Source organism: Tupaia chinensis, unplaced genomic scaffold (assembly GCF_000334495.1).
Source record: "Tupaia chinensis unplaced genomic scaffold, TupChi_1.0 Scaffold000377_5, whole genome shotgun sequence".
In the NCBI taxonomy this organism is placed as follows: domain Eukaryota; kingdom Metazoa; phylum Chordata; class Mammalia; order Scandentia; family Tupaiidae; genus Tupaia; species Tupaia belangeri.
In genome coordinates, this window is record NW_006159879.1 from 794,047 (window position 1) to 818,873 (window position 24,827).

Below are 24,827 nucleotides of genomic sequence, written 5' to 3' on the forward strand. Positions count from 1 at the left end.
CCCGCGGAGCCCCCCAAGCCCAAGCCCGCGCCAGCCCCACGGAGCACCACACACGCGAGCCCGCACAACCCCACGGAGCACCACACACGCGAGCCCGCACAACCCCACGGAGCACCACACACGCGAGCCCGCACAACCCCACGGAGCACCACACACGCGAGCCCGCACAACCCCACGGAGCACCACACACGCGAGCCCGCACAACCCCACGGAGCACCACACACGCGAGCCCGCACAACCCCACGGAGCACCACACACGCGAGCCCGCACAACCCCACGGAGCACCACACACGCAAGCCCGCGGCAGCCCCACGGAGCACCACACGCGCAAGCCTGCGGTAGCCCCATAAAATACTGTGCATGCGAGCAGCAGCGACCCCACGGAGTACCGCATACACGAGCCCGCAGAGGAGTCAAAGAGGCTGCACTGCGTACGAGTGAGGTGAGAGCATGGAAGCAGGGCAGAGATCTTCCATTTATTTTTAAATATTTTGCTGGTTGTAGGGCAGGTGTGCTCTCTGCAGACAGAGAGAAAGTGAGAAATTGCTCCCAGTGCCTCCTCCACCTCCCCTTGGGGTTCTGGCACGCGCGCACATGTGCCCAGTGCACACCTCAAGCCGCTGGGTCTGGGATTCTACCTGCAGTCAGCACCTTAACTTCCAGGCTACCTGCTGGCCTCAAATACACCTTTTTTCAATTAAAAAAAATTTAAATTATTTTTTAATTAGACCAGAGAGACAGGAAGTGAGAAAGCAGGCAGTCAGGTCTGGGACTTGGACTGGCCAGCCACGTAAGAGCCCAATGCCGTAATCACCAGGCCACCTGCCGGCCCCACACAGACCTTTTAAAGGACTTTTCATAATATACTTCAGCTGAATTAAAATTAAATTAAAACAAAGTTAAATTAAAAAAATTTTATCTGTTAACAGTTTGAATCTGCAGCACACTTTGGAAAACGGTCGGGGAACCTGCTGCAAGGTTCTGGAAGCCACTCAGCCTCTCTGTGGCTCAGTCCCTCCACTGTCTACGCATCATTCACTCCCAAGGGCTCCCAGGAACCACAGGACGGGCTTTACGCCGACCCTTCTCTTCACTGCATGTTTTACCACACTCTACAGCCGTTCATAGGAAAGTCCCCGAAAGACAGAACTAGAAAACGTTACGGAAAACGTTCTATTACACTTGTGATCCTAGAGAAAAGAAAGATCACAATTATTGAACTTAAAATGCCTGGATTTTCTTTCCGCTAGAGGACAGGTGATGGGATTATGGCAGGAATTTCAGCTTCTTAGAAAGAAACCCCCCCCGGGAACCAGCAGTTAGCGTAATGGCTATGTTGCTGGACTCCCACGTAGTCGACCGTGGTTCGCGTCCCAGACCCGGTGGCTTAAAACTCATGCCGGGCGCATGTGTGTGCGTGCCCAAGAGGGATTGCGGCGTGACCATCCCCCCTGGGGGGTGATTTCTCGCTTTCTGTCTCTATGTCTCTCTCCGTCTGTCTGGTGAGCGCACGCGCCCTACAGTGAAAATCTCTCCAAAAAAAAGAAAGAACCCCCCCGACCGTGCAGGAGGGGAAGGCCGTGCCACAACCCTTTCAGGACTTCGGGCACGCACACACGTGTGCCTGCTGTCTCTCAAGCTGTGGGGTCGGCCATGAGGGGCCTGGCCCCCTTACCCCACAGGCTGCCGGGGATGTCAGTGGCACGCGGTGGATGTCTGAGGCACGCGGTGTCCACGTGACAAGTATCAGCTCCATCTCTTTCAGCAGTCCATGCGGAAGGACTATGTTCTTGGGATCCCAAATCAGAACTTAGTATATGCATTTTTTTCTGAGAAATACTAAATACACTGGCCAGCCGTGGCTGGAAGGGTACTGCCACCCCAGTCAAGGTGCATTTGGGGGTAAAATTGGCTCCCCTGGGCCGAGCTGAGGCCCTTAGGTATGACCCTGACCCTACCGGGCATATTTCCCATGCCAGCTACTCTGCACGTGGACTTTGGAAGACGCTGGTTAGGGTACGTGTCTGCATCACTGAACCGTATGAAAAGGAACCTCAGTCTGAGGAATATCACAAAACTGTAACTTCTTATACAGTGTGAATAGCGCAAAGTTCACAGCTTTGATGAGATAGATAGCTATTTTTAGCCTACGGAGATGAAAAGCAGATTAAAAACTCACTTTAGATGACTGCATCTGCAAGCGGGTGGAGACGCCACCAGCGGATCCTGGGCAATGGTTCCAGGCGCGAGGTGGGCGTGAGGTAGCAAGAAAGCAAGCGGGTCAGGGTCCGACGTGGGCCTTGCCTCCTGCAGCCTCCCCTCCCTCAGCCACCCGCTCCCTGGCCTGCGTGAGTACTGCTTCGGTCGCAGGCGGCGGCGTCTGCCTCTCTATGAACTGTCTCGAGCGCGTGTGGAAGCTCAGCAGGAGCCATCTTGCCCCGGGACATCACCGAGGGACTTGCTGTCACCGACCCTTCCACCCAGCCCTTCAGACCCTACTGGGTGGAGGGCGAGGGCAGAAGCCCTGACTGTGCGCCCTCAGCTGGAGCCCAGCGGGGACCTGCACCCATCTGGAAGCCGGGGTGTCGGCTGCTCGCCCACCGCTCTCCTCCAGTGGCAGGTGTAGTGAGGGACGCGGCATGTTGGGGAGGGGAACATTCATACACAAAATTTTCCTCCATCTTTTCTGAAATTCAGGGGCAGGTTGAATAAAGTCACAAATAAAACTAATATTAATACAGCAAAACACTCAGAATTAAATTTTGACTTTTTTTAAAGTTCTTTTTTATTTTTTTTGGAGAGGTTTTTGCTATAGGGCGCGTGCGCTCGCCAGACAGAGAGAGACATAGAGACAGAAAGCGAGAAATCACCCCCCGGGGGGGATGGTCATGCCGCAATCCCTTCTCCTCCATTCTCCTCTTGGGATCTTGGGCACGCACACACACGCGCCTGGTGTGAGTTTAGGCTGCTGGGTCCGGGACTTGAACTGCAGTCAACTACATGGGAGTTCAGCGACATAGCCATCACGGCAACTGCTGGTCCCAATCTTTTTTATTTTAAAGAGAGATTTTTGCTATAGGGCATGTGTGCATGCCAGAGAGACAGAAAGCAAGACATCACCTCTCAGGGGGATGGCCACACCACAGTCCCTTCTCCTTAATTCTCCTCTTGGGATTCTGGACACGCACAGACGCCTGGCATGAGTTTTAAGCTGCCAGGTCCAGACTCGAACTGTGGTCGACTACGTGGGAGTCTGGCGACGTAACCACTATGCCCTCTGCTGCCCCAGGAAGCCCACTCTGGATAGCACTCTGCGGAACTGGGGGTCCCTGTTCCCACGGAGGGTGGAGGTGCCCCCGGATCAGCCCACTGGTCCTTTGTTCCAGATGTGAGAATGAAATTCAGGTGCCCACTGGGGGTCCCGCAGCAGGCCAAGGACGGAGACCCCCCAGAAGGGCCACTCTTACGCTGTCCCCTCTGTGTGTGCAGTCACTCACCAAAGAAGCAAACGCCTGAGTCCCCACACCCCGACTCCTGCCAGTGCAGGTACGGCGGCCCCCTGCAGGGCTGCGGGGGCCTGTCTGCCAGGTCAGTGTTCTCTCTGCACCCCAGGAGGGCAGCCAGCAGCTCCCTGCCTGCTCCCCAGTGGCCCCGGTGGACCCTGGACTCGTCCGAAATGCAGGGAGGCAGGAGCTGGTGGCTCGTCCTCAGGCAGGCTGGGTGTAAGGTCGTGAAGACGGTAAAAATCTTACAGAAAAGGGAAACACGTACCCAGTGTCCTGTGACAGAGAGAAACAAAACTAGGGAAGAACCACAGCCCTCCCACAAAAACGTGCAGCTCATCGTCAATGGACCGGCCCAGGCCGTCCGGTCGGACGCTGATCCCATCTCCGCACGCTCGCACAGAAGGAAAGTCGCTGCCACAACCCGCTCCACCCCACAGGACCGTCCATGGACCATGCGATGCAGCCCATGAATGGCTGCTCTATCTAGTGGTTAGCCGTAGGGCACTTGTGCTTGTTGGGGAGAGAGGGGGCAGTGAGAAGTCTCCCCCGGGGAACAGCTATGCCGCAATCCCTTCTCCTCCACAAATTTTGGCTATGCATGCACACATGCCCAGCGTGATGTTCAAGCCGCTGGGTCTGGGGCTTGAACTGTGGTCAGCCACGTGGGAGTCCAGCACCTCAACTGTCATGCCACCTGCTGGCCCCCATGCCTGTCTGTTTTAAAGAAATGCAGGTAAAAGTACCTGCACACTGACGTCCTCAGCCTGGCCAGGCCTGGCCCCCTCGGCAGATGCCCTCCTACTCCGGGAGCTGTGAGCCAGGTGAGTGAGGCCGGTTCCTCACTCGCCCCAGGCCTGCCCCGCTCGGGAAGGAGGTACTTCCCTTGGACAGGCAGTGAGGAGGGCCTAGCCAACCCTGCAGGGAAGAGTAACGCCTGCAGGATGTTTTCTGGAGGATTCCCACGGCAGTCGCCACCGGCAAATCTAGGCTGGTAACGACACTGCAGACGGGCTCTCATGAATCATTCAGGAAACGTGGAATGACCGACTCCTGCAGAATTCATTCCAGATGGTCCCGTGGTGCTGGAAATCCGCACCGCCCAGACAGCCGAAGCGAATCAGGCCAGACACCGGCGGCCTTGCTGGGCAGCAGGCAGCGGAGGGGAAGACGGTCCCGCTAACTGCCACGTCGCCTCGGCAGCAGCCGCCGGGCCTGGGGCGACCTGGGCTTCCCGCTCTGCTCGGGGTTTGTGCCAGGGGACAGCACCTCCCTGGAGCCTCAGGAGCCAATGAAAGGCCAGAGTGACTCCATTTCTTTTGGGGCGACACCATTTTGTTAAACCCACCTTGCTGAGAATGGGCGCCATTTCAAGGAGGTGAGTTGGTCACATAGGAAAAGTCATGAGACCATCACCGCACCGGGACTGACCAATGAAACGGAGGAGACGCCAGAGACAGCTACACTCCCTGAAATCTACAGCCCATGTGTAGCTGCGTGAGTGTATTCCTCAGTACCCTCGACCTTCCCCCAACAGCCAAATAAAAACCCGGCCCTACTAATACGGGGCTCTTGACTCTGACCCGCTGGGCTGGTCTGGCCTGAGCCCGAATAAAAGTGACCCTGTGTGTTTACATCGGAATTGGCTCCTAGGGGGTCTCTTGGAAATTTCGCAACTGGGCAGAGCACCATCTGCAAACTGGGATAGGACACCGCGGGGGTGGCCAGGAGCCTGCCTGGTCTGGGTGGACGCTGACACAGGACCAGGAGGTGGGGCTGGTGAGAGGGTGTGACCCTGCCCTTCCCCAGCCCCAGCGGGACTGTGCAGTGACGCAGCTCGGCTGGGACCCTGTGGCTGCAGGTCCCTCCACCCCGCCTGTGGCCTATCTGCCTTGCATGCCCCTCCCTGACCGGACACGGGCGGGATGCTGCTCAGCATACACGTGCCCCATCAAGTGCGTGGCGCCTGCTCACGACCCAGCCACGTCACTGTCACTCAACACAGCACCTGCAAATCAGGAGCTGGATCAATCACTGCCCTGTCGGAGCGTGCCCCGAGCGTGTCGGAGCCTGGCTGCAGCCACGGCCAGTCGCCCACTGCCACGCCACGTCCTGCATGGCGCCGTGTGCACAGCAGGAGGGGCCTTCGTCTGGGGATTCTGAAGCTAGGAACGGTGCCCGGCTGGGTGCCGGCTGGGCACTTCCCTACCTTAAGGGCTGGGAATTCCGAACTGCACAGACGTGGGGGGAGGGGGAGGCCGGGCGCCTGCACCAGCATGCTCCCCGTGGGGAGGGCCAGAGCGGTGTCCGTGTCTCGGGGTCCATGCTGTGGCATCCAGCACAGAGGCCACAGGCTGGCCATCTAGCCGCGTGGAGGACGCTGTTACCTCCGAGGACTGAGCGCATCTGTCTGTGCTGACGCCCCAGACACGTGAGGCCCAACAGCAAATTCAGAGCCGTTACTATGGTTACGTGTCGATCAAAAAGGTGTCAGAGGTAAGTGATAAGTTTGGAGGGAGACAGGTGCCTTACTTGGCGGAGGGCGGACGGCTAATGGGAGGGCGCGCGGGCATTGACGCTCGTGTTCACCCTGAAGGATGTCCGTGGGACAAACCTGGAGACCCGCGTGGCAGCGCTGACACGGAACGGCGGGCCTGGCCCGGTCCGGAGGAGACGCTGGAGTCCATGCCACCTTCCACCTCCGAGTCTGGTCAGCACCGCCGGTTTCCGAGCGCGAACCCTGGGCCATGGGAGGCCGGGCTCAGCAATGCGTGCGGTGACGAAGGCTCGATGCCTGGCTCCGTGAGCGCAATGGGGAGACGCAGCGAGGTGGGCACACCGCGGAGAGCTGCAGCCTCCATGTCTACGTGCCCAGCCTGCCCCAACCTCGGCTCTGGGGGCCCGGAGGCTTCTGTCCTCTTTCCGGGAACAAGGGGGGCAAATCTGAAGGCAGAAAGCGCTGGGCGCTGGGGCAAGGCGCGTGTCCTCAGTGCTGGGCATGTCGGAGACGTGTGACAGCACGGTCCCTTTCTTTGATGACGTTTTCTAAACCCAACAAAACGCGACGACTTTTACACAAATCCCTTACGTGTCTCGGTATGAATACTCTCAATGGGTAAAAACTATGCCCAGCATTTAAATGAAATACGTTAGCGTGCATTCACGGAAGTCATTCACCTGCCTGTACCGTCGTCTCCTTTCTAAAGCACAGCTTAGCGACTTGCTTTGCTTCGATGGCGCAAGTTAAAAAGTGAAATGAATGAATCAAACGTCACACTCATGCGTGTTACACCGCAGAACGAGAAAAACTGGCAAATATGCAGCATGTTATTGTGGATGAATGCTAACGCACTGGAGCAAAAATGGACGGCTGATTTATGTCTATTTCACAATTTGAATTAGCTGCTCCATGGTGCACAGCTACTCACTTCTCTTTATCCGTAGCCCAAGGCAATCTGATTTCAGGCAGAAGCAGAAGCAGATTCTATTCTGAAAGTCCCATGGAAAGATGCCCCCAGAGGAAAGAAGGGTGTCCAACAGCGCGAGGCCCAGGCCCACGCGTTCCGCGGCTTCTCTGAAGCTCCGTGTCTGCACAAACTTCGTTCCTCACAGGTGAGTATGGTGCCCTGTCTTCCTTTCAGGAAGAGGCACCAGGGTCAGGACCGCAGTCGGACGGCGGGATGTCACTAGGCAGCGGGAGGTCTGCGTTGGCCATCACAGGGACCTGCCTCTGCTTGTGCTTGCTCTTAAACCCTGCCATGTACTCAGAAGCAGCGGGCGTGGGCGTGGGTGCTCATGGAGTCTCAGCTCAACAGGAAAGGGGGCCGAGCGTGTCCGCAGCTCCACGCCACAGGGTCCCTGGTGTGGCCGCACTGAGTGGGGGCCTGTGTGCCAGCCTCCGGGTGTTTTCTCAGCAGCAGACAGTCACCAGAGGGGGTCAGCTCCGGTGCAGGTGGAGTCGGGCAGGGGCCGGCCCAGCCTTGCTGGGAGTGGGAATTAGGTGGGCAGGGCAAGGCAGACTGGGAAGAAGCCCTCCGCTGTGCTGGAGGGGAACACAGCTGTTCCCTGTGCAAGAAATGAAGTGCCAATGGTGGTGCAGAGGCTAAGGTGCTGGATCCCACATGGCTGACTGCCTGGTTCGAGTCCTGGACCTGGCTACTTGAAAATCACATTGAACGCAGGTTCGTGCCCAGAATTCTTAGAGGAGACAAGGAGAGTGGTGAGGGGCTGATCTCTCATTTTCCCTCTCTCTCTTTCTGTCTCTGTCTTTCTCTAGCAAATGCATGCACTCTACAGCAAACTGAGAAATAAAAATAAAAAAGAAATACACAAACAGTCACCTCCTGACTGTCAAAGCCGCCAGGCACCACGGACGACATAGAAACGCCCGACTTCCCCCTTCAATGACACCGGCTGCCCGTCCATTGAGCGCTGCCCGCCACAACTCAGGAGACTGGCTCAGCCCGCGGGAAGTCTGCTCATCGCCTGACGGGGCCAGGAGGAACCGCGACAGCTAAAAGGACAGACGGGAACGGAACGTGCTAGAACTGGGAAGCGAACTAACTTACGAGCTGAGAAGCACCCGCGGGAGGGGCTGGGCTGTTCCCAACACACAGGGCAGAGGGACCACCTGCGTGTGGAAGGGACGGGTGGGCTTCAGGGAGAACGCGCAAGAGCTGACCACAGGAGAGTGGAGGGACGGGGCCCTGTTCCCAGGGTGGCGAGAAGCACCCCAGGAAGGCAGTGAAGACATATGTAGCCCATGCGTGCTGGCGACACGGCTTCTGGGGAAGCAGCCCGGGGAGCCCCACAGAGAGGTCAGCTGGGCATCTCGCACTCCTCACAGTCCCCACTTTGGGCTATCTCCGCTGGTCACGTCAAAGGCTGGCAGGGCGTACCAGGCCACAGGGAAGGGAGGCCCGGTGTCCTGTTCCCGGGTGGCGGTGGCTGTGGTCCTGTGACCCGGCCGCCTCCACGTCAGGCCAACGCTCCATGTTCTCTCCTCCGAGGGGCGACCCCTCAGTCAGGGGGAGCCAGAGAGCACCCTAGTGTGCGGACAGCTGCAGACGGTCCTGGGCAAGGAGGAGTGACATGGGACACGGCCCTGGGGACACAGCTGCTGCTGCCCTGTCCCCTCGAGCATGCAGGATGCGATTTTGAGGGAAAGCACAGAAAGAGACGTTGAAAACACTGTCACTTCTGGTCTCGGTCTGTCCAATCTGAGCAGGCGCCATCGCTCCGCCAACGCTGGCTGAGAGCAGCAGCTTTGCGCCGACAGCCTGTGCCCTCCCCGCCCTGTGCTGCCGCAGCGCCCACAAGGCCCCATCTCTGACAGCCAGATCGCGCTTGCAGCCGCACTGCTGCCCCAACCGGAAACGTCACCAGGCACGGCCATACTACTGATGGCTTCGTCCTACGCCGGGAGGGAGCGCGGGGCTCTCGTGTGCCAGCCGCTGTGCCAGGTGCCTGCCAGGTGCCACTGTGTGTCTAGCAGCCCTCTGTGCTGGGAAGGACGCCGCGAGGAGGCCAGGTCACCTGCCCGAGGTCATGCACGTTGGCGGGGAGTGAAGAGGTGAGTGGGCAAGTCTGAGGGCAGGGTTGGCGTCAATAGCTACACTCACACCGTCTTGCCAAGGACAGCTTCTCATCTCACACGTGTGCACAGAGCTGTCACATGCATGTCCAGAACTGTCACATGCACATGCATGCCTGGAGCTGTCACACACACGCCCGAAGCTGTTACACACATGTACAGAGCTGTTACATGCACGTATGGAGCCGTCACAAGCACACAGAGCTGTCGCATGCATATGCAGAGCTGTCATACACACAGAGCTGTCATGCACGTGTAGACCTATCACACCTGTCACATGCTTGCAGAGCTGTCACACACACGCAGAGCTGTCACACGCACGTGTAGACCTATCACACCTGTCACATGCTTGCAGAGCTGTCACACACATGTACAAGCCCCTCCACGTCATGCTCCTGAGGACAGAGGAGGCTCTCTGCACGCTGCCTGTGCCTGTCCTCGGTTCTCCCCTGGACCACCTGCCGCTGTAGCCTGTTTTCCACACAACGTCGGGACTGTGCCCACCAGGGGCTCAGCCAGATTCCACGATAAACGACTGTGGACAGAGACCAACGGCAAACGTCCCGTGTGCCTGGGGGCAGGTGCTGTTCGCATGAGGCCGTTTGCTGTGTGCATGTGCTGTACGTGCCAGGCCATGACCAGCCTTGACCAGGCACTGGGGACTGGGAAGCCCCACTGGGAAGCTGGGACGCCGAGCGCCCTGGCCCCGCATGTCGCACTGCTCAGACATGGCCGTGCCGGGTGGATGCCATCATGGGAGCAAAACTGCACTGCGTGTCCCAGGCAGCGTGACACTGGAGCGAGGAGACCCCTCCAGCCAAGGCCCCTGTCCTGGCTCCTTGCTTCCCAGGATAGAGGAGAGGAGAAAGCTGCGACGCGGGACCGTGCAGAAACAAGCACAGTGAGTGAGGCACGTGAAGGCAGCCCCAAGCTGCGGCCTTACCCCTGCGCCCAGGGTACACGTGAGGGTAGTACTCATAGTAGAGGTCCGGCTGGTCGAGGTTTCCGAAGGGCTCCAATTCCAGGTCGGCATTCTGGAAAAGGCCCAGCTTCACCAGGAGCGCCAGCCTCACAAACCAAAGCTGCAACAGAGCGGAGACCACAGGTCACTGCACGCCGGGAGGGGGCTCCATGGGGCGGCAGAGACGGGAGACCACAGGTCACTGCACGCCGGGCGGGGGCTCCATGGGGCGGCAGAGACGGGAGACCACAGGTCACTGCACGCTGGGGTGGGGGCTCTGTGGGGCGGCAGAGAGGGGAGACCACAGGTCACTGCACGCCGGCTCCGTGGGGCGGCACAGAGGGGAGACCAGAGGTCACTGCATGCAGGCTCCGTGGGGCGGCACAGAGGGGAAACCAGAGGTCACTGCACGCCGGGGCAGGGGCTCCATGGGGCGGCAGAGAGGGGAGACCAGAGGTCACTGCATGGGGGCGGGGGCTCCGTGGGGTGGCAGAGAGGGGAGACCAGAGGTCACTGCACGTTGGGGCGGGGGCTCCGAGGGGCGGCAGAGAGGGGAGACCAGAGGTCACTGCATGTCGGGGCGGGGGCTCTGTGGGGCGGCAGGGAGGGCACGGGACTAGAACAGCACGGATGGGGCACGCGGCCAAAGCGGGCAATCTGTGTGGGCCCCACAAGCTCAGGAAAGGCCCGGACACAGGGACCTGGGTGGCCGGGGCTCAGACCAGAGGGCTGGAGCAGGGACCCGCAGGTGACACACACCCTAGATGACAGCCTGGGACCCGCAGATGGCACAGCGCTTATGGACTCCCCAACACGGTCGACCGCAGTTGGCTCCCGGTCCTGGGGCTTCAAAATCACGCCAGGCGTGTGTGCATATGTGCCCAAGAACCCAGGAGGAGAGTGGAGAATGCCATGTTCCCGGAGCATGATTTCACACTGTCTCTGTCTCTATCTCTCTCTCTGGTGAGCACACACACCCTAAGGCAAAAACCTCTTAAAAAAGAAACGACGGCATCCCACTCACCACACTGTGGGGTGGCACTGAGCCCCTGAATGGAGGAGAAAAGTGGCACACCACACGGCGGGAGGGCCCACTGCTGGCCACCCTCTGCACCGTGAGCTCGGGCCTGACTATTGCGTGACCTCAGTACATGTACTCAGTGTTATCTGTCAACTAAATAATTCCTGAGATAACATTAAAAGAAAGAAAGAGAGAAAAACGAGGCCACCAGAATGACCGCTCCAAGTCCGAGGGCAAGCAAGGGCTCGGGGCCTGGGCAGCCCGACTGGGCTCAGCCATGGTGGAGCTGTGCCTGGAAGACTGAAGACTAGGGATCACGCCCACGTGCTGGGCAAGGGGACGCGGTTAGCGGGAGAACGACTGCAATTGCGTCGGGACAGTCTCCGTGCGAAGGGCAGGCGGACCAGTCCACAGGACAGCACGCACCGTCCCCGTCCCGGGGTCTGGACTGGGCCTGCGCTCTGAGGAAGGCAAGGGCAGGGAAGAAGAGGGCGGGAGGGCTGCCTCCCCGCTCCCCGACTCCTGGGAAGGCAGCAGGCCTGGGGCCCCCCAGGTCCTCTTACACCTGGCTGGGGTGTGGTGACCCGCCTGGTGCTGAGAGGTTCCCGTGTAGTGCCCCGGGTCAGGTGAGCCACGAACGTGGGCCGCAGTTCCGCCCTTCTCGCGCCCCCACTCTCTCCTGTGCTCTCTCTGTTCTTTTAAAGAGGTTTTGCCTTAGGGCAGGTGTACTCACTGGTGTGAGACAGAGACAGAGACAGACAGACAGTAAGAGGGAAAGTAAGAAACACCCCCAAGGTTCGCTGCCCTTCCCCTCCTGGGGTTTTGGGGACACACGCATAGTTGGTGCAAGTTTCAAACCACCAGGTCCGGGACTTGAACTACCCTCAGCCAAGTGGGAGTCCAGCAATGTAACCTCTGCGGCATCTGCTGGTCCCCCTTCTCTACTGTTAAGTCTCAGGTCTGGGAACATGCTCTGACAAGGAGCCACCCCCAGCAGTGGGACGCACCCCTGCAGCAGAGCCAGTGAACTGGCAGTGGCTGCTTCCCACAGAGCCCAGAGAACCTCATGGTGGTGTCACAGCGGGCAGCCCAGGGCCAGCTCGAGCCCTGCCCAGGTCTACCATGAGAGTGAGTGCTGAGAGGACCCTCTGGGGTGCACACAGCTACTCCCCGACAGGGAGGGGACTCCCTCAGCATCACCGAAAACCCCGCAGCATGAAGAGAAAGGGAGAGCCAGGGCAGTTCCAACGGGATTACGTTCAAGACACGAAGATCCACACCTAGCTCCTGCCCAGAGTCTCACGGGCCACACAAGGTGCTGACCTGCAGCGAGTCCGTTGTGTGGCTGGGGGGGAGGGCGCTCTTGCCGTAGCCCTGGCCGTGGGCCGTGAGGAGGCGTCCGCACAGGTCCACTGCAGCCCTCCAGTTCTTGCAGCTCTGCAAGACACAACGGGACACGTCGTCAGACGCCCGGCCACTTGACGCAGGGCCCGCTCTGCGGTGGTAGCTCTTGCCGGCCGTCGGGGACGGCGATCGCGTGAGCAGGCCCTGGGAGAGCGAGTGTGCACGGGCCCACACAATTGGTCATGAGAATCTGGGAATGAACAACCAACGGGACACAGGGAGGGGCCCTCTCTCGGGGTCTCCCAGGACCGTCCAGACCAGCCGTGTGCTGTGACCGGACCCTCCTGCCTCCCCTCCTGTGTGGCGGGTGGCAGGCCACATCGTTGTCCCTGGGCTTCAGGCTGTGAGGCTGGCCCAGCATTCCTAAGTTGTTTTTATTTTTCACTTTTATATGCATTACTTATTTACATTCAATCACTATACATCTTTATAGTGTACAACATGGTTTTTCCAGCACGAAAATACTGTGTATCGGTTATGACAGAGACACTGCCATACGTGCTACCGTCAGCCCAAGTTAACGCTTTAATGGCTCTATTTACTTATTTAAGAGAGATTTTTGCTATAGAGAGAGTGAGCTCACAGAAAGACAGAGAGTGACAGAAAGAAAGTGAGAAATCACTCCCCGTGGGGATGGACACACCGTAATCCCTTTTCCTCCATCTGGGGCACACATGCACACACGCCCGGCCTGAGTTTGAAGCCACTGGGTCCAGAACTGGAACTGCGGTCAGTCGTGTGGGAGCCCAGCGCTGTGACCATCACACTATCTGCGGGTCCCCCAGTTAGCTCTAACTAGCACTGTGCCCTATGCCCCTCAGTGGCCTCGGTGAATGCCCCGCTCTCAGCCCCGTGAGCAGAGCGGTAGGCACTGGGCACGTGCAGGAGTTGGGAGGCCTGAAATAGACAGTCTCACGGCGTTACAGGGGCTAAATGATAGCGGTCAGCCACACCGGACGGCAGAGGGGTGCAGCAACTTACTAGTGAGCCGAACTTGGGTGGAAAAATAAACATAAAAACATCCGAGCCAGGCCCACCTGCGGAGCATAGGCTGGACCACTGCCCGGAGGGCAGAGGACACAGGGCCCTGGCCGGATCCCTGGCCCAGGTGACGAGCCTGGGCGTGGGCTGTCCCTACATCCCAGCTCCTCCAGAAGTTGAGGCAGCAGGGTCACCACAGTGACGCCGTCCCAACCACAGTGCCCACATGCCGCCCAGAGTCCGCCAGACTTTTCTGAAACACAGCTGAAGAGAGTGTATTAAGCTTAAGCCTCAAAGTTAACTGCAACTCTCTAAGATCCCTCCTAGAGGAGGGGCAGGAGAGGCTGCTGAGGTTATTTACAGCAGCTTCAGATTACATAGCTATTCAAACGCTCCCTGGGCCAGCAGGTGGCGTGGAGCTTACGGTGCTGGGTCCCACATGGTGATTCTGCAGTTCGAGTCATGGACCTGGCAGCGTGGAACTCACACCAGGCATGAAGGTCCCAAGATAAAGGCTGTGGTGTGACCATTCCCCGGGGGTGACTTCTCACTGTTTGTCTTCTGTCTCTGTCTCTCTCTGCCTCTGGCAAGCACATGTGCACTATAGCAAAACCAAAAAAATCCGTTTTAAAAGACTCTTTAAAATGAGAAAGTGCTTAAGACAAACAACGAAAGACATAGGGAAGATTTAAGTGTCACAGGCAACCTGTGTAGTAAACACACATACAATACCCACGGCGACTCTGAGCATCTTATGCATGCCGCGTCCGTGCAGTACACAGGTACGTGGACTATGCACACACATGCAAGGTGTGCACGCACACATATGTGCACATATACAATACACACGGCGACTCTGAGCATCTTATACATGCCGCGTCTGTGCAGTACACAGGTACGTGGACTATGCACACACACATGCGAGGTGTGCACGCACACGTATGTGCACGTATACAATACACACGGCGACTCTGAGCATCTTATGCATGCCGCGTCCGTGCAGTACACAGGTACGTGGACTATGCACACACATGCGCGAGGTGTACACGCACACGTATGTGCATGCATACAATACACACAGCGACTCTGAGCATCTTATGCATGCCATGTCTGTGCAGTACACAGGTATGCACACACACACGAGGTGTGCACGCACACGTATGTGCACATATACAATACACACGGCGACTCTGAGCATCTTATGCATGCCGTGTCCATGCAGTACACAGGTACGTGGACTATGCACAGACACATGAGGTGTGCACACAAGTACGTGCACATATACACACGTACGTTACACAGGCCGACACGCTCAGTGACACAGGGGTCACAACCCACGTGTCCAGGTGTCTGGAGCACACTGAGGAGATGCTGACCGCCGTGGCTCAGAGAGGCCTACAAGCCCAAGGCCGGCTGCGCATGCCCGGGTGCTCTGCTTCTCGGCCTGGGAATAGGCTGTGTGTCTGACCTGTCTACACCAGCAGGCTCGGGGCCCATCCACGGCACCTGCACACCTAGGACAGGGGGTTTGCAGGATCAAGCCTCATGAGCATCTACACAGCGCAGCATCCTCTCAGCAGCACTGGGGGGGTAGCTCTGACGAGCACGGTGTGGGCATGAGGAGAGCTGCCGACGACAGCGGGAGACAGCGGGAGAGAGACGGTGACAGTGGGAGAGAGAGGGTGGCAGTGGGAGAGAGAGGGTGACAGCAGGAGACAGCGGGAGAGGGTGACAGTTCTCTGACAACGGCGCGGCAGCCGGACCTTCGGGTGTGAAAACGCATCAAAGCCCCGGCTACAGATGTGGTACGTTTGTGGAGCGCGCCAGGAGGACGACACAGGGAAAGGCCACAGAACAGCTGGGAGTGTGCTCACATGACCTGCGAGGATTTCACAAACGTCAAGTGCTCTGTCAACGATTACGAAGAGCAGAACACACGGAATGAGAAGCCCTCAGCTCCTGCCGCGATTCCATGTACTGGGATGTCCTGTCTCCAACTAGACCATCCTATTGAAGACGGAGCAAAGCCTACCCTCTTCCTCGTTCATTTCCTGAAGGAAACGCCAAACTTTAACAATCTTCCCCCCCCCCCGACGGCACGGGAAGCGGCGTCTGCTCCTCCTTCGGCGCTCACAGTAGCCCTCTCCCAACGGCCGAGGGCCGGGCTCAGTGTTCCTGATTCACACTGGTCTACACCCATACGTGTACAGGTCAGACCTAAGCAGGTGTGCTTGCCTGATGGTCTATTTTTCTAGGACTCAGAATGACCTGATTCTCTGGGGCGGTGACAGATGGCACAGAGGTCTGGGCGGCTGGCCTGGCTGACAGCAGCTTGGCCTGGCGGGCAGGGCGGTCCAGGGTCCCATGGGGAGGGGGGTCAGGACGCACCTGGGGCAGGGCGCCTGCCAAACCCAGGACGCAGGCACTGAGCGTGGCCTCTACCTCTGGCTGAGCCTCGGAGTCCCTGTTGGGGTGAGGTCGGACCCAGCAGGAAACCGAAGGTGAGGATGGCCTTCCTTTTATCTCAGGTTAGAAGGAAAAGCTCTTCTTCCTTTTACACAGTGGTGAGCGAGCGCTGAGGGGCCGGAGCTAAGGAGAAGAACCTGAGCCAAAGAGGCTGACGCCAGAGACAAGGTCACAAATGGCGACCCCAGGGCTAGAGAGCCCAAGGTGGGGAAGCCCTGGGGCCAACAGGTGGTGTGGTGGTTGGGGCACTGGATTCCTACCTGGCTGACTGCGGTTCGAGTCCTGACCTGGCGGCTGGCTTTCTCTCTCTGATGAGTACAAGTGCCTTATAGCGAATTAAATATATAAAGGAATACTAAATAAGTGAACTAAAATAAATACATTTAAAAAGAAAGAAGGGAAGCCCCACCGAGTCAAAACTCTGCCCTAGAACGAGGACTCGGCGTCACTCCCACTCTGCCATGCCCCCCGGAAGGCCGGGTCCCAGAGGAAGCACTTGGCCCTGGATCCAGGATCACAAAGAAGATGGCTCTCGCCACCGTCGCTAAGCCAATTGGTGGTGGCAGAAACGGTGGAACCCAGGTGGTCACACGTCACAAGAGGCCCAGGGGTCGTCCCACTGAAGACGTGCCTCGAAGGCTGTGGCGCCCGGGTAGAAGCCCCTCGGTCTGCACGGGAGGAAGCCACGAGCCAGCTTCACTGCCTGTCCTCCCTGACCATCTGCACTGGGTGCCTCTGGGAGAGCGTGGCTCTCCTGGGGCCGTGGAGCAGTGGCCTGCCACTTGTGACCGGACCCCTGGTTCCCAACGGCGTTCCACTGCATGGAACACAGCAGAGATGTGTCACCGCCACCTCCACGAAATTGAAAGCAGCAATGAAAAACCCTGTGCCCTCGCTGACGCGGACTTCAGGGAACAGCAGCTGCGGGAGCCCCGAGGCCAGGAAGGTGAGATCTCCGACACGGGGAGAAAGACGGGGTGCATTTCCAACCTGGAACTGTTCTCGTGGCCCGCCCTGGTGCTGTGTGTCATTGTGGCTCCTTCCAGCCCTCCTGCATGTGTTGGTGACCACATAAACGAACCATGACAACTGGAGAGAGGGGTGCAAGGAGGGGAAGGAAGTTTCTGGGGCAGGGTCTGGCTTCTCTCCCTCGGTCCCTTTGCGGTAGCACCTGGGAACGTCCCACGGAGGCAAAGAGGCCCGGTGGAGTCACTTGGGAGCTCTTAGGAGCTGGAGACTGCAGACCCAAGGGACTGGTATGAAGCCTGGCACAAGCAGGAATAGGAGGGGAAATGGAGACCACCCTCCCTGCCATGGCTCAGGGCTGGAGCTGACTGTCATGGTCACTGAGTCTGAAGACACTCAGTTATAAACCTGTGGATCTGGAAGGTGTGCGATTTTCACTTTTTAGTTTTGATATGCAGCACGTGTGTTAGAGAGAGAGAGATACAGGGAAAAATCTCTGGGGGGAGGACGGCCATGCCACAATCCCTTCTCCTCCAATGTTCTCTTGGGATTTGGGCACATGTGCACATGTCTGGTGTGTTTCTCGAGCTGCCGGCTATGAGATTCAAACTGCAGCTGGCGGTTGGGATCCAGCTGCCTTAACCTCCTGGCCCAGGTGGACTTCTTTCTAAAAATGGTAACATGGTATTTTTAAACCTGAGTAACTCCCTCAGTGGTTAAGAAGGCAGAGTTTCATGGAGCGAGAGCTGTATGCTAGAACCTTCACTGTCATTGCTTGGAACGAAAGAGTCTTTGTGTTTGCTGAATGAATACATGGATCGAGAAACACACTTCAGAATCTGTTTCAGTTCCATGAGATATTAGCAAAAACATACAGGCTGAGAACGACATTTATCTGCACAGCACGTGTACCGGCGGCGTGGAATGTGGCACTTGTACCGGTGACGCGCAACACGAAGTCATCGGGGGGAGCAGCTGGCCTGTGAAATGCGTCACCAGGCCCCGTCGGCTTCCCCGGTTGCAGTCTGCATGCGACGCGGGCTCTGCAGTGGTCTCCAGGTGAGGTGCGCACTTCCGGGCCAACCCTTCACCTTCCCACCTCTTAGCTTTCTAATCTGCAAAGTGAGGACTTTAGAATGTATGGTTTTCAAAAAAAAAAAAAAAAATTAAAATTTTAAAATTTTCTTTTTTTACATTCAATCGCTATAAACCTTTACAGTATATAAAACGAATTTTCCATGCCTGAATACACTGCTTATCAGCCCATTCGAAGATATTACGATATACATCAGCACCAACAGGTAGTTTTCCATTTTTGTGTCTGTTCGATGTTTTGTTCTTTCCCTTCATCCCTCCGTCCTGCCCCACTGCCCACCCTCCTCCCACATTGTCTGGTACCCACAGTTGCTCTCCCTGCTTTTACACCTTCCCGTCTTTCAGCCTCCACCGAGCGCAGACATTCGGTACAGAGTAAGTTGGGAAATACGATGTCTCTCTTTCATAGCCCGGCTTGCTTCGCTTAGCGTTACATCTTCCATGACCTACTTTCTAGTAAACGCCAGGGTCTCATTGTTTTCTATGGCTCCGTAGAATTCTGTAGTATATACTTGCCACACTTATTTGGAGGTTTTTTTGTTTGTTTGTTTTTTGCTATAGGGCGTGTGTGCTCATCAGAAAGACAGAGAGACACAGAGAGACAGAAAGTGAGAAACACACGTGCCCAACGTGAGTTTAAGCTACCAGGTCTGGGACTTGAACCATGGTTGACCACATGGGAGTCCAGCGACATAGCCATTGATTACACCAACTGCTGGTCTCAGTATTTGCCACACTTTTCCAATCCATTCATCTGTCTGTGGACATGAGGGTTGGTTCTAAGTCTTAGCAACCTTTGGGTAGACATCCAGAGTGGGACTGCTGGGTCTCTGAGGAACTTCCATGCTGCTCTCCGCAGTGGCCAGACCAGTCACCTTCCCACCAGTGTAGCAGGCTGCCTGTTAACCACAGCGCCATCAGCACTCATCGCTCTTCATCGTTTTCATCCTTGCCATTCGGACTGGGGCGAGGTGGTATCTCATTACGGCTCTGATCTGCATCTCCCTTCTAAGAAGGGATGCTGAGCATTTTTCATATTTTTTGGCTGTGTGTATGCCTTCCTTGGAGAACTGTCTGCTCAGCTTGTTTGCCCATCTTTTAAATGTACGGAATAGTTTTTTGCCGGTTAGTGGCTTGGGTTCCCTGTATACTTTGGTTATTAGTCCCTTATCTGAGGGAGAATTTGCACACACATTCTTCCATTCCGAGGACTGCCTCTCTATTGTTTCTTTTGCTGTGCAGAAGTTGTTGTTTAATCTGATGTGATCTTACTTCTCTATTCGTGGGATTATTCCCTGTGCTTTGGGTCTTATTTAAGAAGTCTTTGCCTACTCTCATGTCTCCAAGAGTTCCCCTCTGTTTTCCACCAGTAGTTTTTTTTTTTTAATTAAATAATTATTTTTGTTAACTGTATTATTTTTATTAACTTTATTTATTTATTTATCTTAATTTGACCAGAGAGAGACAGAGAGAGAGAAGAAGTGAGAAAGCAAGCCGCCAGGTCCAGGACTCGAACTGCAGTTCAAGTGAGGAGCCTAGTGGGTGTGGGAGTCCAGTGCCCTCAACCACCACTCCACCTGCTGCCTCCTCCGCCGGTGCTTCCACAGTTTGAGGTTTTATGCTTAGGTCTTTGACCCACTTTGAGTTGATTTTTGTTAAAGGTAAGAGATAGGGTCCAGTTTCATTTCTCTGCAGGTAGGTATCCAGTTTTTCTAGCACCATTTGCTAACGTGTTGTTTTTTTGTTTTTGTTTTGTTTTGTTTTGCCACTGGACTGTCTCGTGCACTCTGTTGAGAATCGTGGCTGTATGCTTTGGGATTTACTTGTAGGTTCTCCATTCTGCTCCACTGGATTACCTTGCTTCTGTGCCAGTACCAAGCTGTTTTGATGATCACAGCTTCGTAGTATACTCTGGGGTGAAGGAGTGAGAGGCCTCCTACTTCAATCTTTCTGTGTAGTATTGCTTTGGCGATATGGGACCTTTTACAATTCTGACAAAAATTGTTTCTTTTTAATTACCAGAGGGTGTGTGTGCTCACCAGGGAAAAAGAGAGGCAGGGAGAAAGGACCCCTCAACAGGGCGCAGACATACCGCAGTCCCTTTTCCCCGACTCTCCACCTTGTCGGGATTTTGAACATGTACTCATGCGTGCATCGTGTGGTCTTCAAGCCAATGATCTGGGATCTGAACCATGGTCTGCCATGTGGGATCCAGTTCCCTTAACCACCAGGCTATGAGCTGGCCCAAGTTTTCTGAAGTAAATTTTAATAGCAAAACTCATCCACATTCCTCCTGCCCCTTAAAGACTCTCAACAGAGACTGCAGGAAGTCAATGGCATGGCTGAGCGACAGCTAACTGGTCTGCATGGCCCAGTCCCACCAGCCCTTGGCCTATCTGTGCCTACAGTCATCCTGGGGCCCTCCCTGGAACAGTGTGAAAACCTGCTACTTAGATTTCAATTCCTACCGAATCTCTTCCTTTTCCCTTATGCCTTTCCCCTAGCTGACCAGCAGTGTCCTCTCTTCCTGCTTCCTGGGTCTCCCCTAGCAAAACTCTCCATGTTGCCCTCTAGGGCGTGCTCCTCCCTGACTCTAACCAGCCTTCTCGCAAGAGTAGTTTCCTGCCTGGGCTCCACTTCACCTGCACTCACTACTCTTCTACTCGTTTGGAAAAATGCAGGGTACCTATCACGTGCCAGTAGGGCTGGGCCCGCACGTCACCGCGGACTTTCGCGGGAACAGCAGTTAGTGCAATGGCTATGTCGCTGGACTCCCACGTAGTCGATCACAGCTTGAGCCCCAGACCTGGTGGCTTAAAACTCACGCCGGGCGTGTGTGAGTGCGTGCCCACGATCCCGAGAGGAGAATGGAGGAGAAGCGATTGCGGTATGGCCATCCCCCCGGGGGGTGATTTCTCACTTTCTATCTCTCTGTCTGTCTCTGTCTGGTGAGCGCATGCGCCCTAAAGCAAAAACCTCTCCCCCCAAAAAAGAAAAGGTTTTTCGAGATCAGCAGTTAGCGTAATGGCTATGTCGCTGGACTCCCACGTAGTCGATCACAGCTTGAGTCACAGACCTGGTGGCTTAAGCTCATGCTGAGCGTGTGTGTGTGCAGTGCGTGCCCAAGATCCCAAGAGGAGAATGGAGGAGAAGGGATTACGGTGTGGCCATCCCCCCTGAGGGGTGATTTCTTGCGTTCTACCTCTCTGTCTCTGTCTTCCTGGTGAGCGCACGCGCCCTATTGCAAAAACCTCTCAGAAAAAAAAAATAAAAGGTTTTCCAGGTAAAAGATCAGGGATCAAAGGAAGAGAATGATCGAGACTGAAGAAAGAATGTAAGAAACTACTGAGTGGAAGAGAGGGTTTCATGCCCCCCACCCCCCGTTCTGCTCTTACAGGAAACCAGAGCTCTGCTGCTGACAGAACACTACAAAGCAAAAGCTAGAACCTAAAACAAAAAGCGGAGGGGCCCAGAAAGTTCAGCACCCCAGGCAGCTGACTGCCACGGTGGAGCACGCCCCCTGTGTTCCCTGAGAGGCCCCTGACGTCTGCACGTGTCCCGGAGCCACTGCGACTACTGGCAGGGGGAGGACGGGCTGCACGTGGACCCCCACAGCCTGGGCTGGGGAGAGGGGATTGCTAAACAGAGACAGGACTTTTCATCCTGCATTTTACCATGGATGTGGTCAGTGGGTTAGTGGTTTACACGTCACAGTCAGGACACAAAAGTGTTACCTCTAAGCTGGGGGAACTCGGTGCTTCTCCAAAAAAGCATTAAAGAATGTTCATTTTTGCCTTTTTGGTTTAGTTCACAGGTGAACCTTGGCCTCAGTTTTATATGAACTGCAGAGTTAAATCCTCAGTAAGTTTTGTTTTTTGAGAGGGATACTTTTTGCTACAAGGTGTGTGTGGTCGCCAGAGGGGCAGAAAGCAAGAAATCATCTCCCGAGGGGGACGGCTACGTCGCAATCCTGCCCCTCCATTCTCCTCTTGGGGTTTTGGGCATGCTTATGTGCCCAGCCTGAGTTTTAAGCCCCCGGTTCCAAGACTGGAAACCCAGTGGACTCTGTGAGAGCCCAGTGATGTGACCATGACACTGCTAGTCCCAAGCCTCGGTAAGTTTCTAGACCCTCGATTATATCCTCAAGAAGGGAAACCTGCTTAGAAGGGGCAGACCCTGACTCCAGGGAGAGAAGACTGAGCTACCAAAGGGAGGTGTGGAGGGAAACGGGCAGGGAGTGAGGTCACGCGGGAAGTCCCGCCTCTTCTCCACTATGCGTCCCTAGGTGTCGGGACGTGGCCAGGGAGTGGGCTGAGAGGTGCCAAGATGCAGGGCGGACAGGGCGGGGCCCCAGCTCCAGGGCACAGCCAGCCTGCGACTTCTCCCTTTCACACATTGCTTGGTTCAAGTCCCTTCCCTAAAGCTCTCCCCGACCATGCTCAGACAGGGTGGGGCTTTTCCTGCATCCAGACCAGAGGAGGAATGGCACAAGGCACACAGCGGGCTGCGACGGCCTCTGGGTCCCGGAAACCCGTGTGACAGCCACCAGCGTTTCCTCTCTCATCTGGAAGAGCGCCCGACCCTTGAGAAGCTGTCCTGGATGTTAAAAACTCATCGGAAACAAATGGAACAGTAATCCGATCTTAATGAATTTAAAAAATCTACTTGGGAAATTCACGGTAAGTTTAAAAATGGCCAGAAACTCACCCATTTGCTGATAAACTTTCCATGTGACATGGAGAAGTTAGAGTCTAACAAAAAGACAGACACAGAGTCATCAAGCGCTAGCTGTTACAGTCGGTAAAGCACGCGCCGGCCCTTCAGAAAGTTCATGGAAAATGGAATTACAGTACCATTTTTTTTGGTCCAGAAGAATTTGAAGTTCATGCATAATTCCTTCGTAATATACATTTCCCATAAACTTCTTGGTGTTTTATCCAAGTATATGCTGTTTCAATCAGTTGATCTTCTACACTACGGGCTTTTGAACTAATTGGATTTAAAATGATCGGTACACCAATGGGAGGGTTTTGGCTACATAAGACTGGTATCTAGTTGAACAACATCCTGTTTATGTGCAAGAGGTCGTACAGTCCAAGTAACTGCGTTTTAGAGAAGATGCTGCTCAGGCAGCAGGACCCACTGCAAACCAGCTCTGCGGGCAAACACACGGCTACTCACAATCAGCTGCTTCAAGCCGACGAAAGACTGCTCCACGGAGCTGGCGGTCAGGACTTGTCTCTTTGCAGCCGCCTTCTCACCCAGAAAGCGGAGCATCAGGTCTTTAACTGCATCTCCCTGAGAGGGCAGAAGAAAACACGTCAAGGGACCAGCAGGTGGCATAATGGCTATGTCGCTGAACTCCCGTGTGGCCGACCGCCGTTGGAGTCCCAAACCCAGTGGCTTAAACTCATGCTGGGCGTGTGTGCGTGCGTGCCCATGATCCCGAGAGGAGAACAGAGGAAAAGGGATTGCAGCGTGGCCATCCCCCCTGGGGGGTGATTTCTCACTTTCTGTCTCTCTGTCTCTCTCTGTCTTTCTGGCGAGTACATGTACTCTATAGCAAAAACCTCTCCAAAAAAAAAAAAGGAAAACACATCAAGGCAATAAACAGTAATGAGATCCAGCTAAGCCAGAACCCACGCGAATGATGGTCTCCTTCTCTCAGATGGCTATGGGGTCAAAGTGGCGGCTGTGGTACCATAAACCTTCCCCTAACCAGAAACCTCGCTGGGCTGTGGAGGAAACGCCTATCTGTAGACCTGCTTTTTACCTGCAGAGGGAATGCTAAGTCGCCACCCCCGTCCCAGGCTCAAAGTAAGGGCAAAATCAAGAAGAGGGCCTTCAGGTGCTGGCCTGGGGAGGTGAGGTGACGCTGCTGGGGTGGGGCGTGTGTGCCCTGCGACCGCGCTCACAGAGGACACCCCTGGGCCGTGCCGGCAGGAGGGCCACCCGACTCCCATGGACTCACTGCTGGCCTTCAGGAAGGCCTGAGGGCCGGGCCTGGGTGGAGGTGGTAGGCTCTGGAGGCTCGGAGGTAGGCCTTCTTCTCATGCCCCTCCCCACCAAGGAGCAGGACGAGACCCCTTTCCCAGCAGGAGCTGCAAAGGCATGGCAAGGGGCATGCCAGGCAAGGTCACCCCCAGCCTGGCCCCGCAGCCCAGGCCTGGCTGTGCGCGCTAAAGGACGTGAAGTGGAATCTGAAGCGTTCCCTGTTTTAAAAGGCGGGCAGAGGGTGAGGGCGAGGGAGTGCTCTCCGCAGCTGGGAACACAGCCGGGCCAGCCCTGGAGTTACCCCTTGCTGGACTGAAACACGGGGAAGCACCCAGGCTAGCTCAGAGGACTTGTGCCCAAAAGCCAGCCTCATTTCCCATAGCCAGGAGGAAGGCACGGCACATCTGGGCTGGAAGCTGCCACGTCCAATGACATGGGACAGGCCAGTCACGCCAGTGGTGCTGGAAAGCCATGCAGATGCAGGGGGAGGCAGAGCTGGCAGCTCGCTGACATGGCACCTCTGCCCAAGGCCCCACAGCTGTACGCAGCTGTGTGGGGCAGAGCTCTGGGCTAAGGCTGGCCCATTCTGGAGGGGACTGCCCTGGGGAAGGTGCTAGGGGTGGGAGCAGCGGCCCTGTGGTCCCTGAAGTGCTCTGAGACAGGGCCAGCCAGTAGGCTGACCTTCCCAGCAGGTGCTCTGAGTGGCCTGCAGGCGGTGGGCGGGCTCTGGCAGAGGAAGCAGGAGGCCCTTCCTCTCTGGCTCCAGAGCTGAAAGAGAGGCTAAAACCAGGACAAGCCGGAGCAGCAGAGGGGGAGGGAGGAGGGGTAGTCTCAAGTGCCAAC

General features: G+C 56.3%; 1 protein-coding gene across 1 annotated transcript in view; it reads right to left on the reverse strand.

Annotated features, from left to right (window-relative positions):
- TRAPPC12 (trafficking protein particle complex subunit 12) overlaps positions 1-24,827 on the reverse strand; it is a 59,674-nt gene that overhangs the window by 24,716 nt on the left and 10,131 nt on the right. The window contains 3 exon segments of the mRNA XM_006153524.2: positions 10,040-10,178; positions 12,402-12,515; positions 23,172-23,288. Of these exon segments, the coding sequence (XP_006153586.1) occupies positions 10,040-10,178; positions 12,402-12,515; positions 23,172-23,288 (370 nt within the window).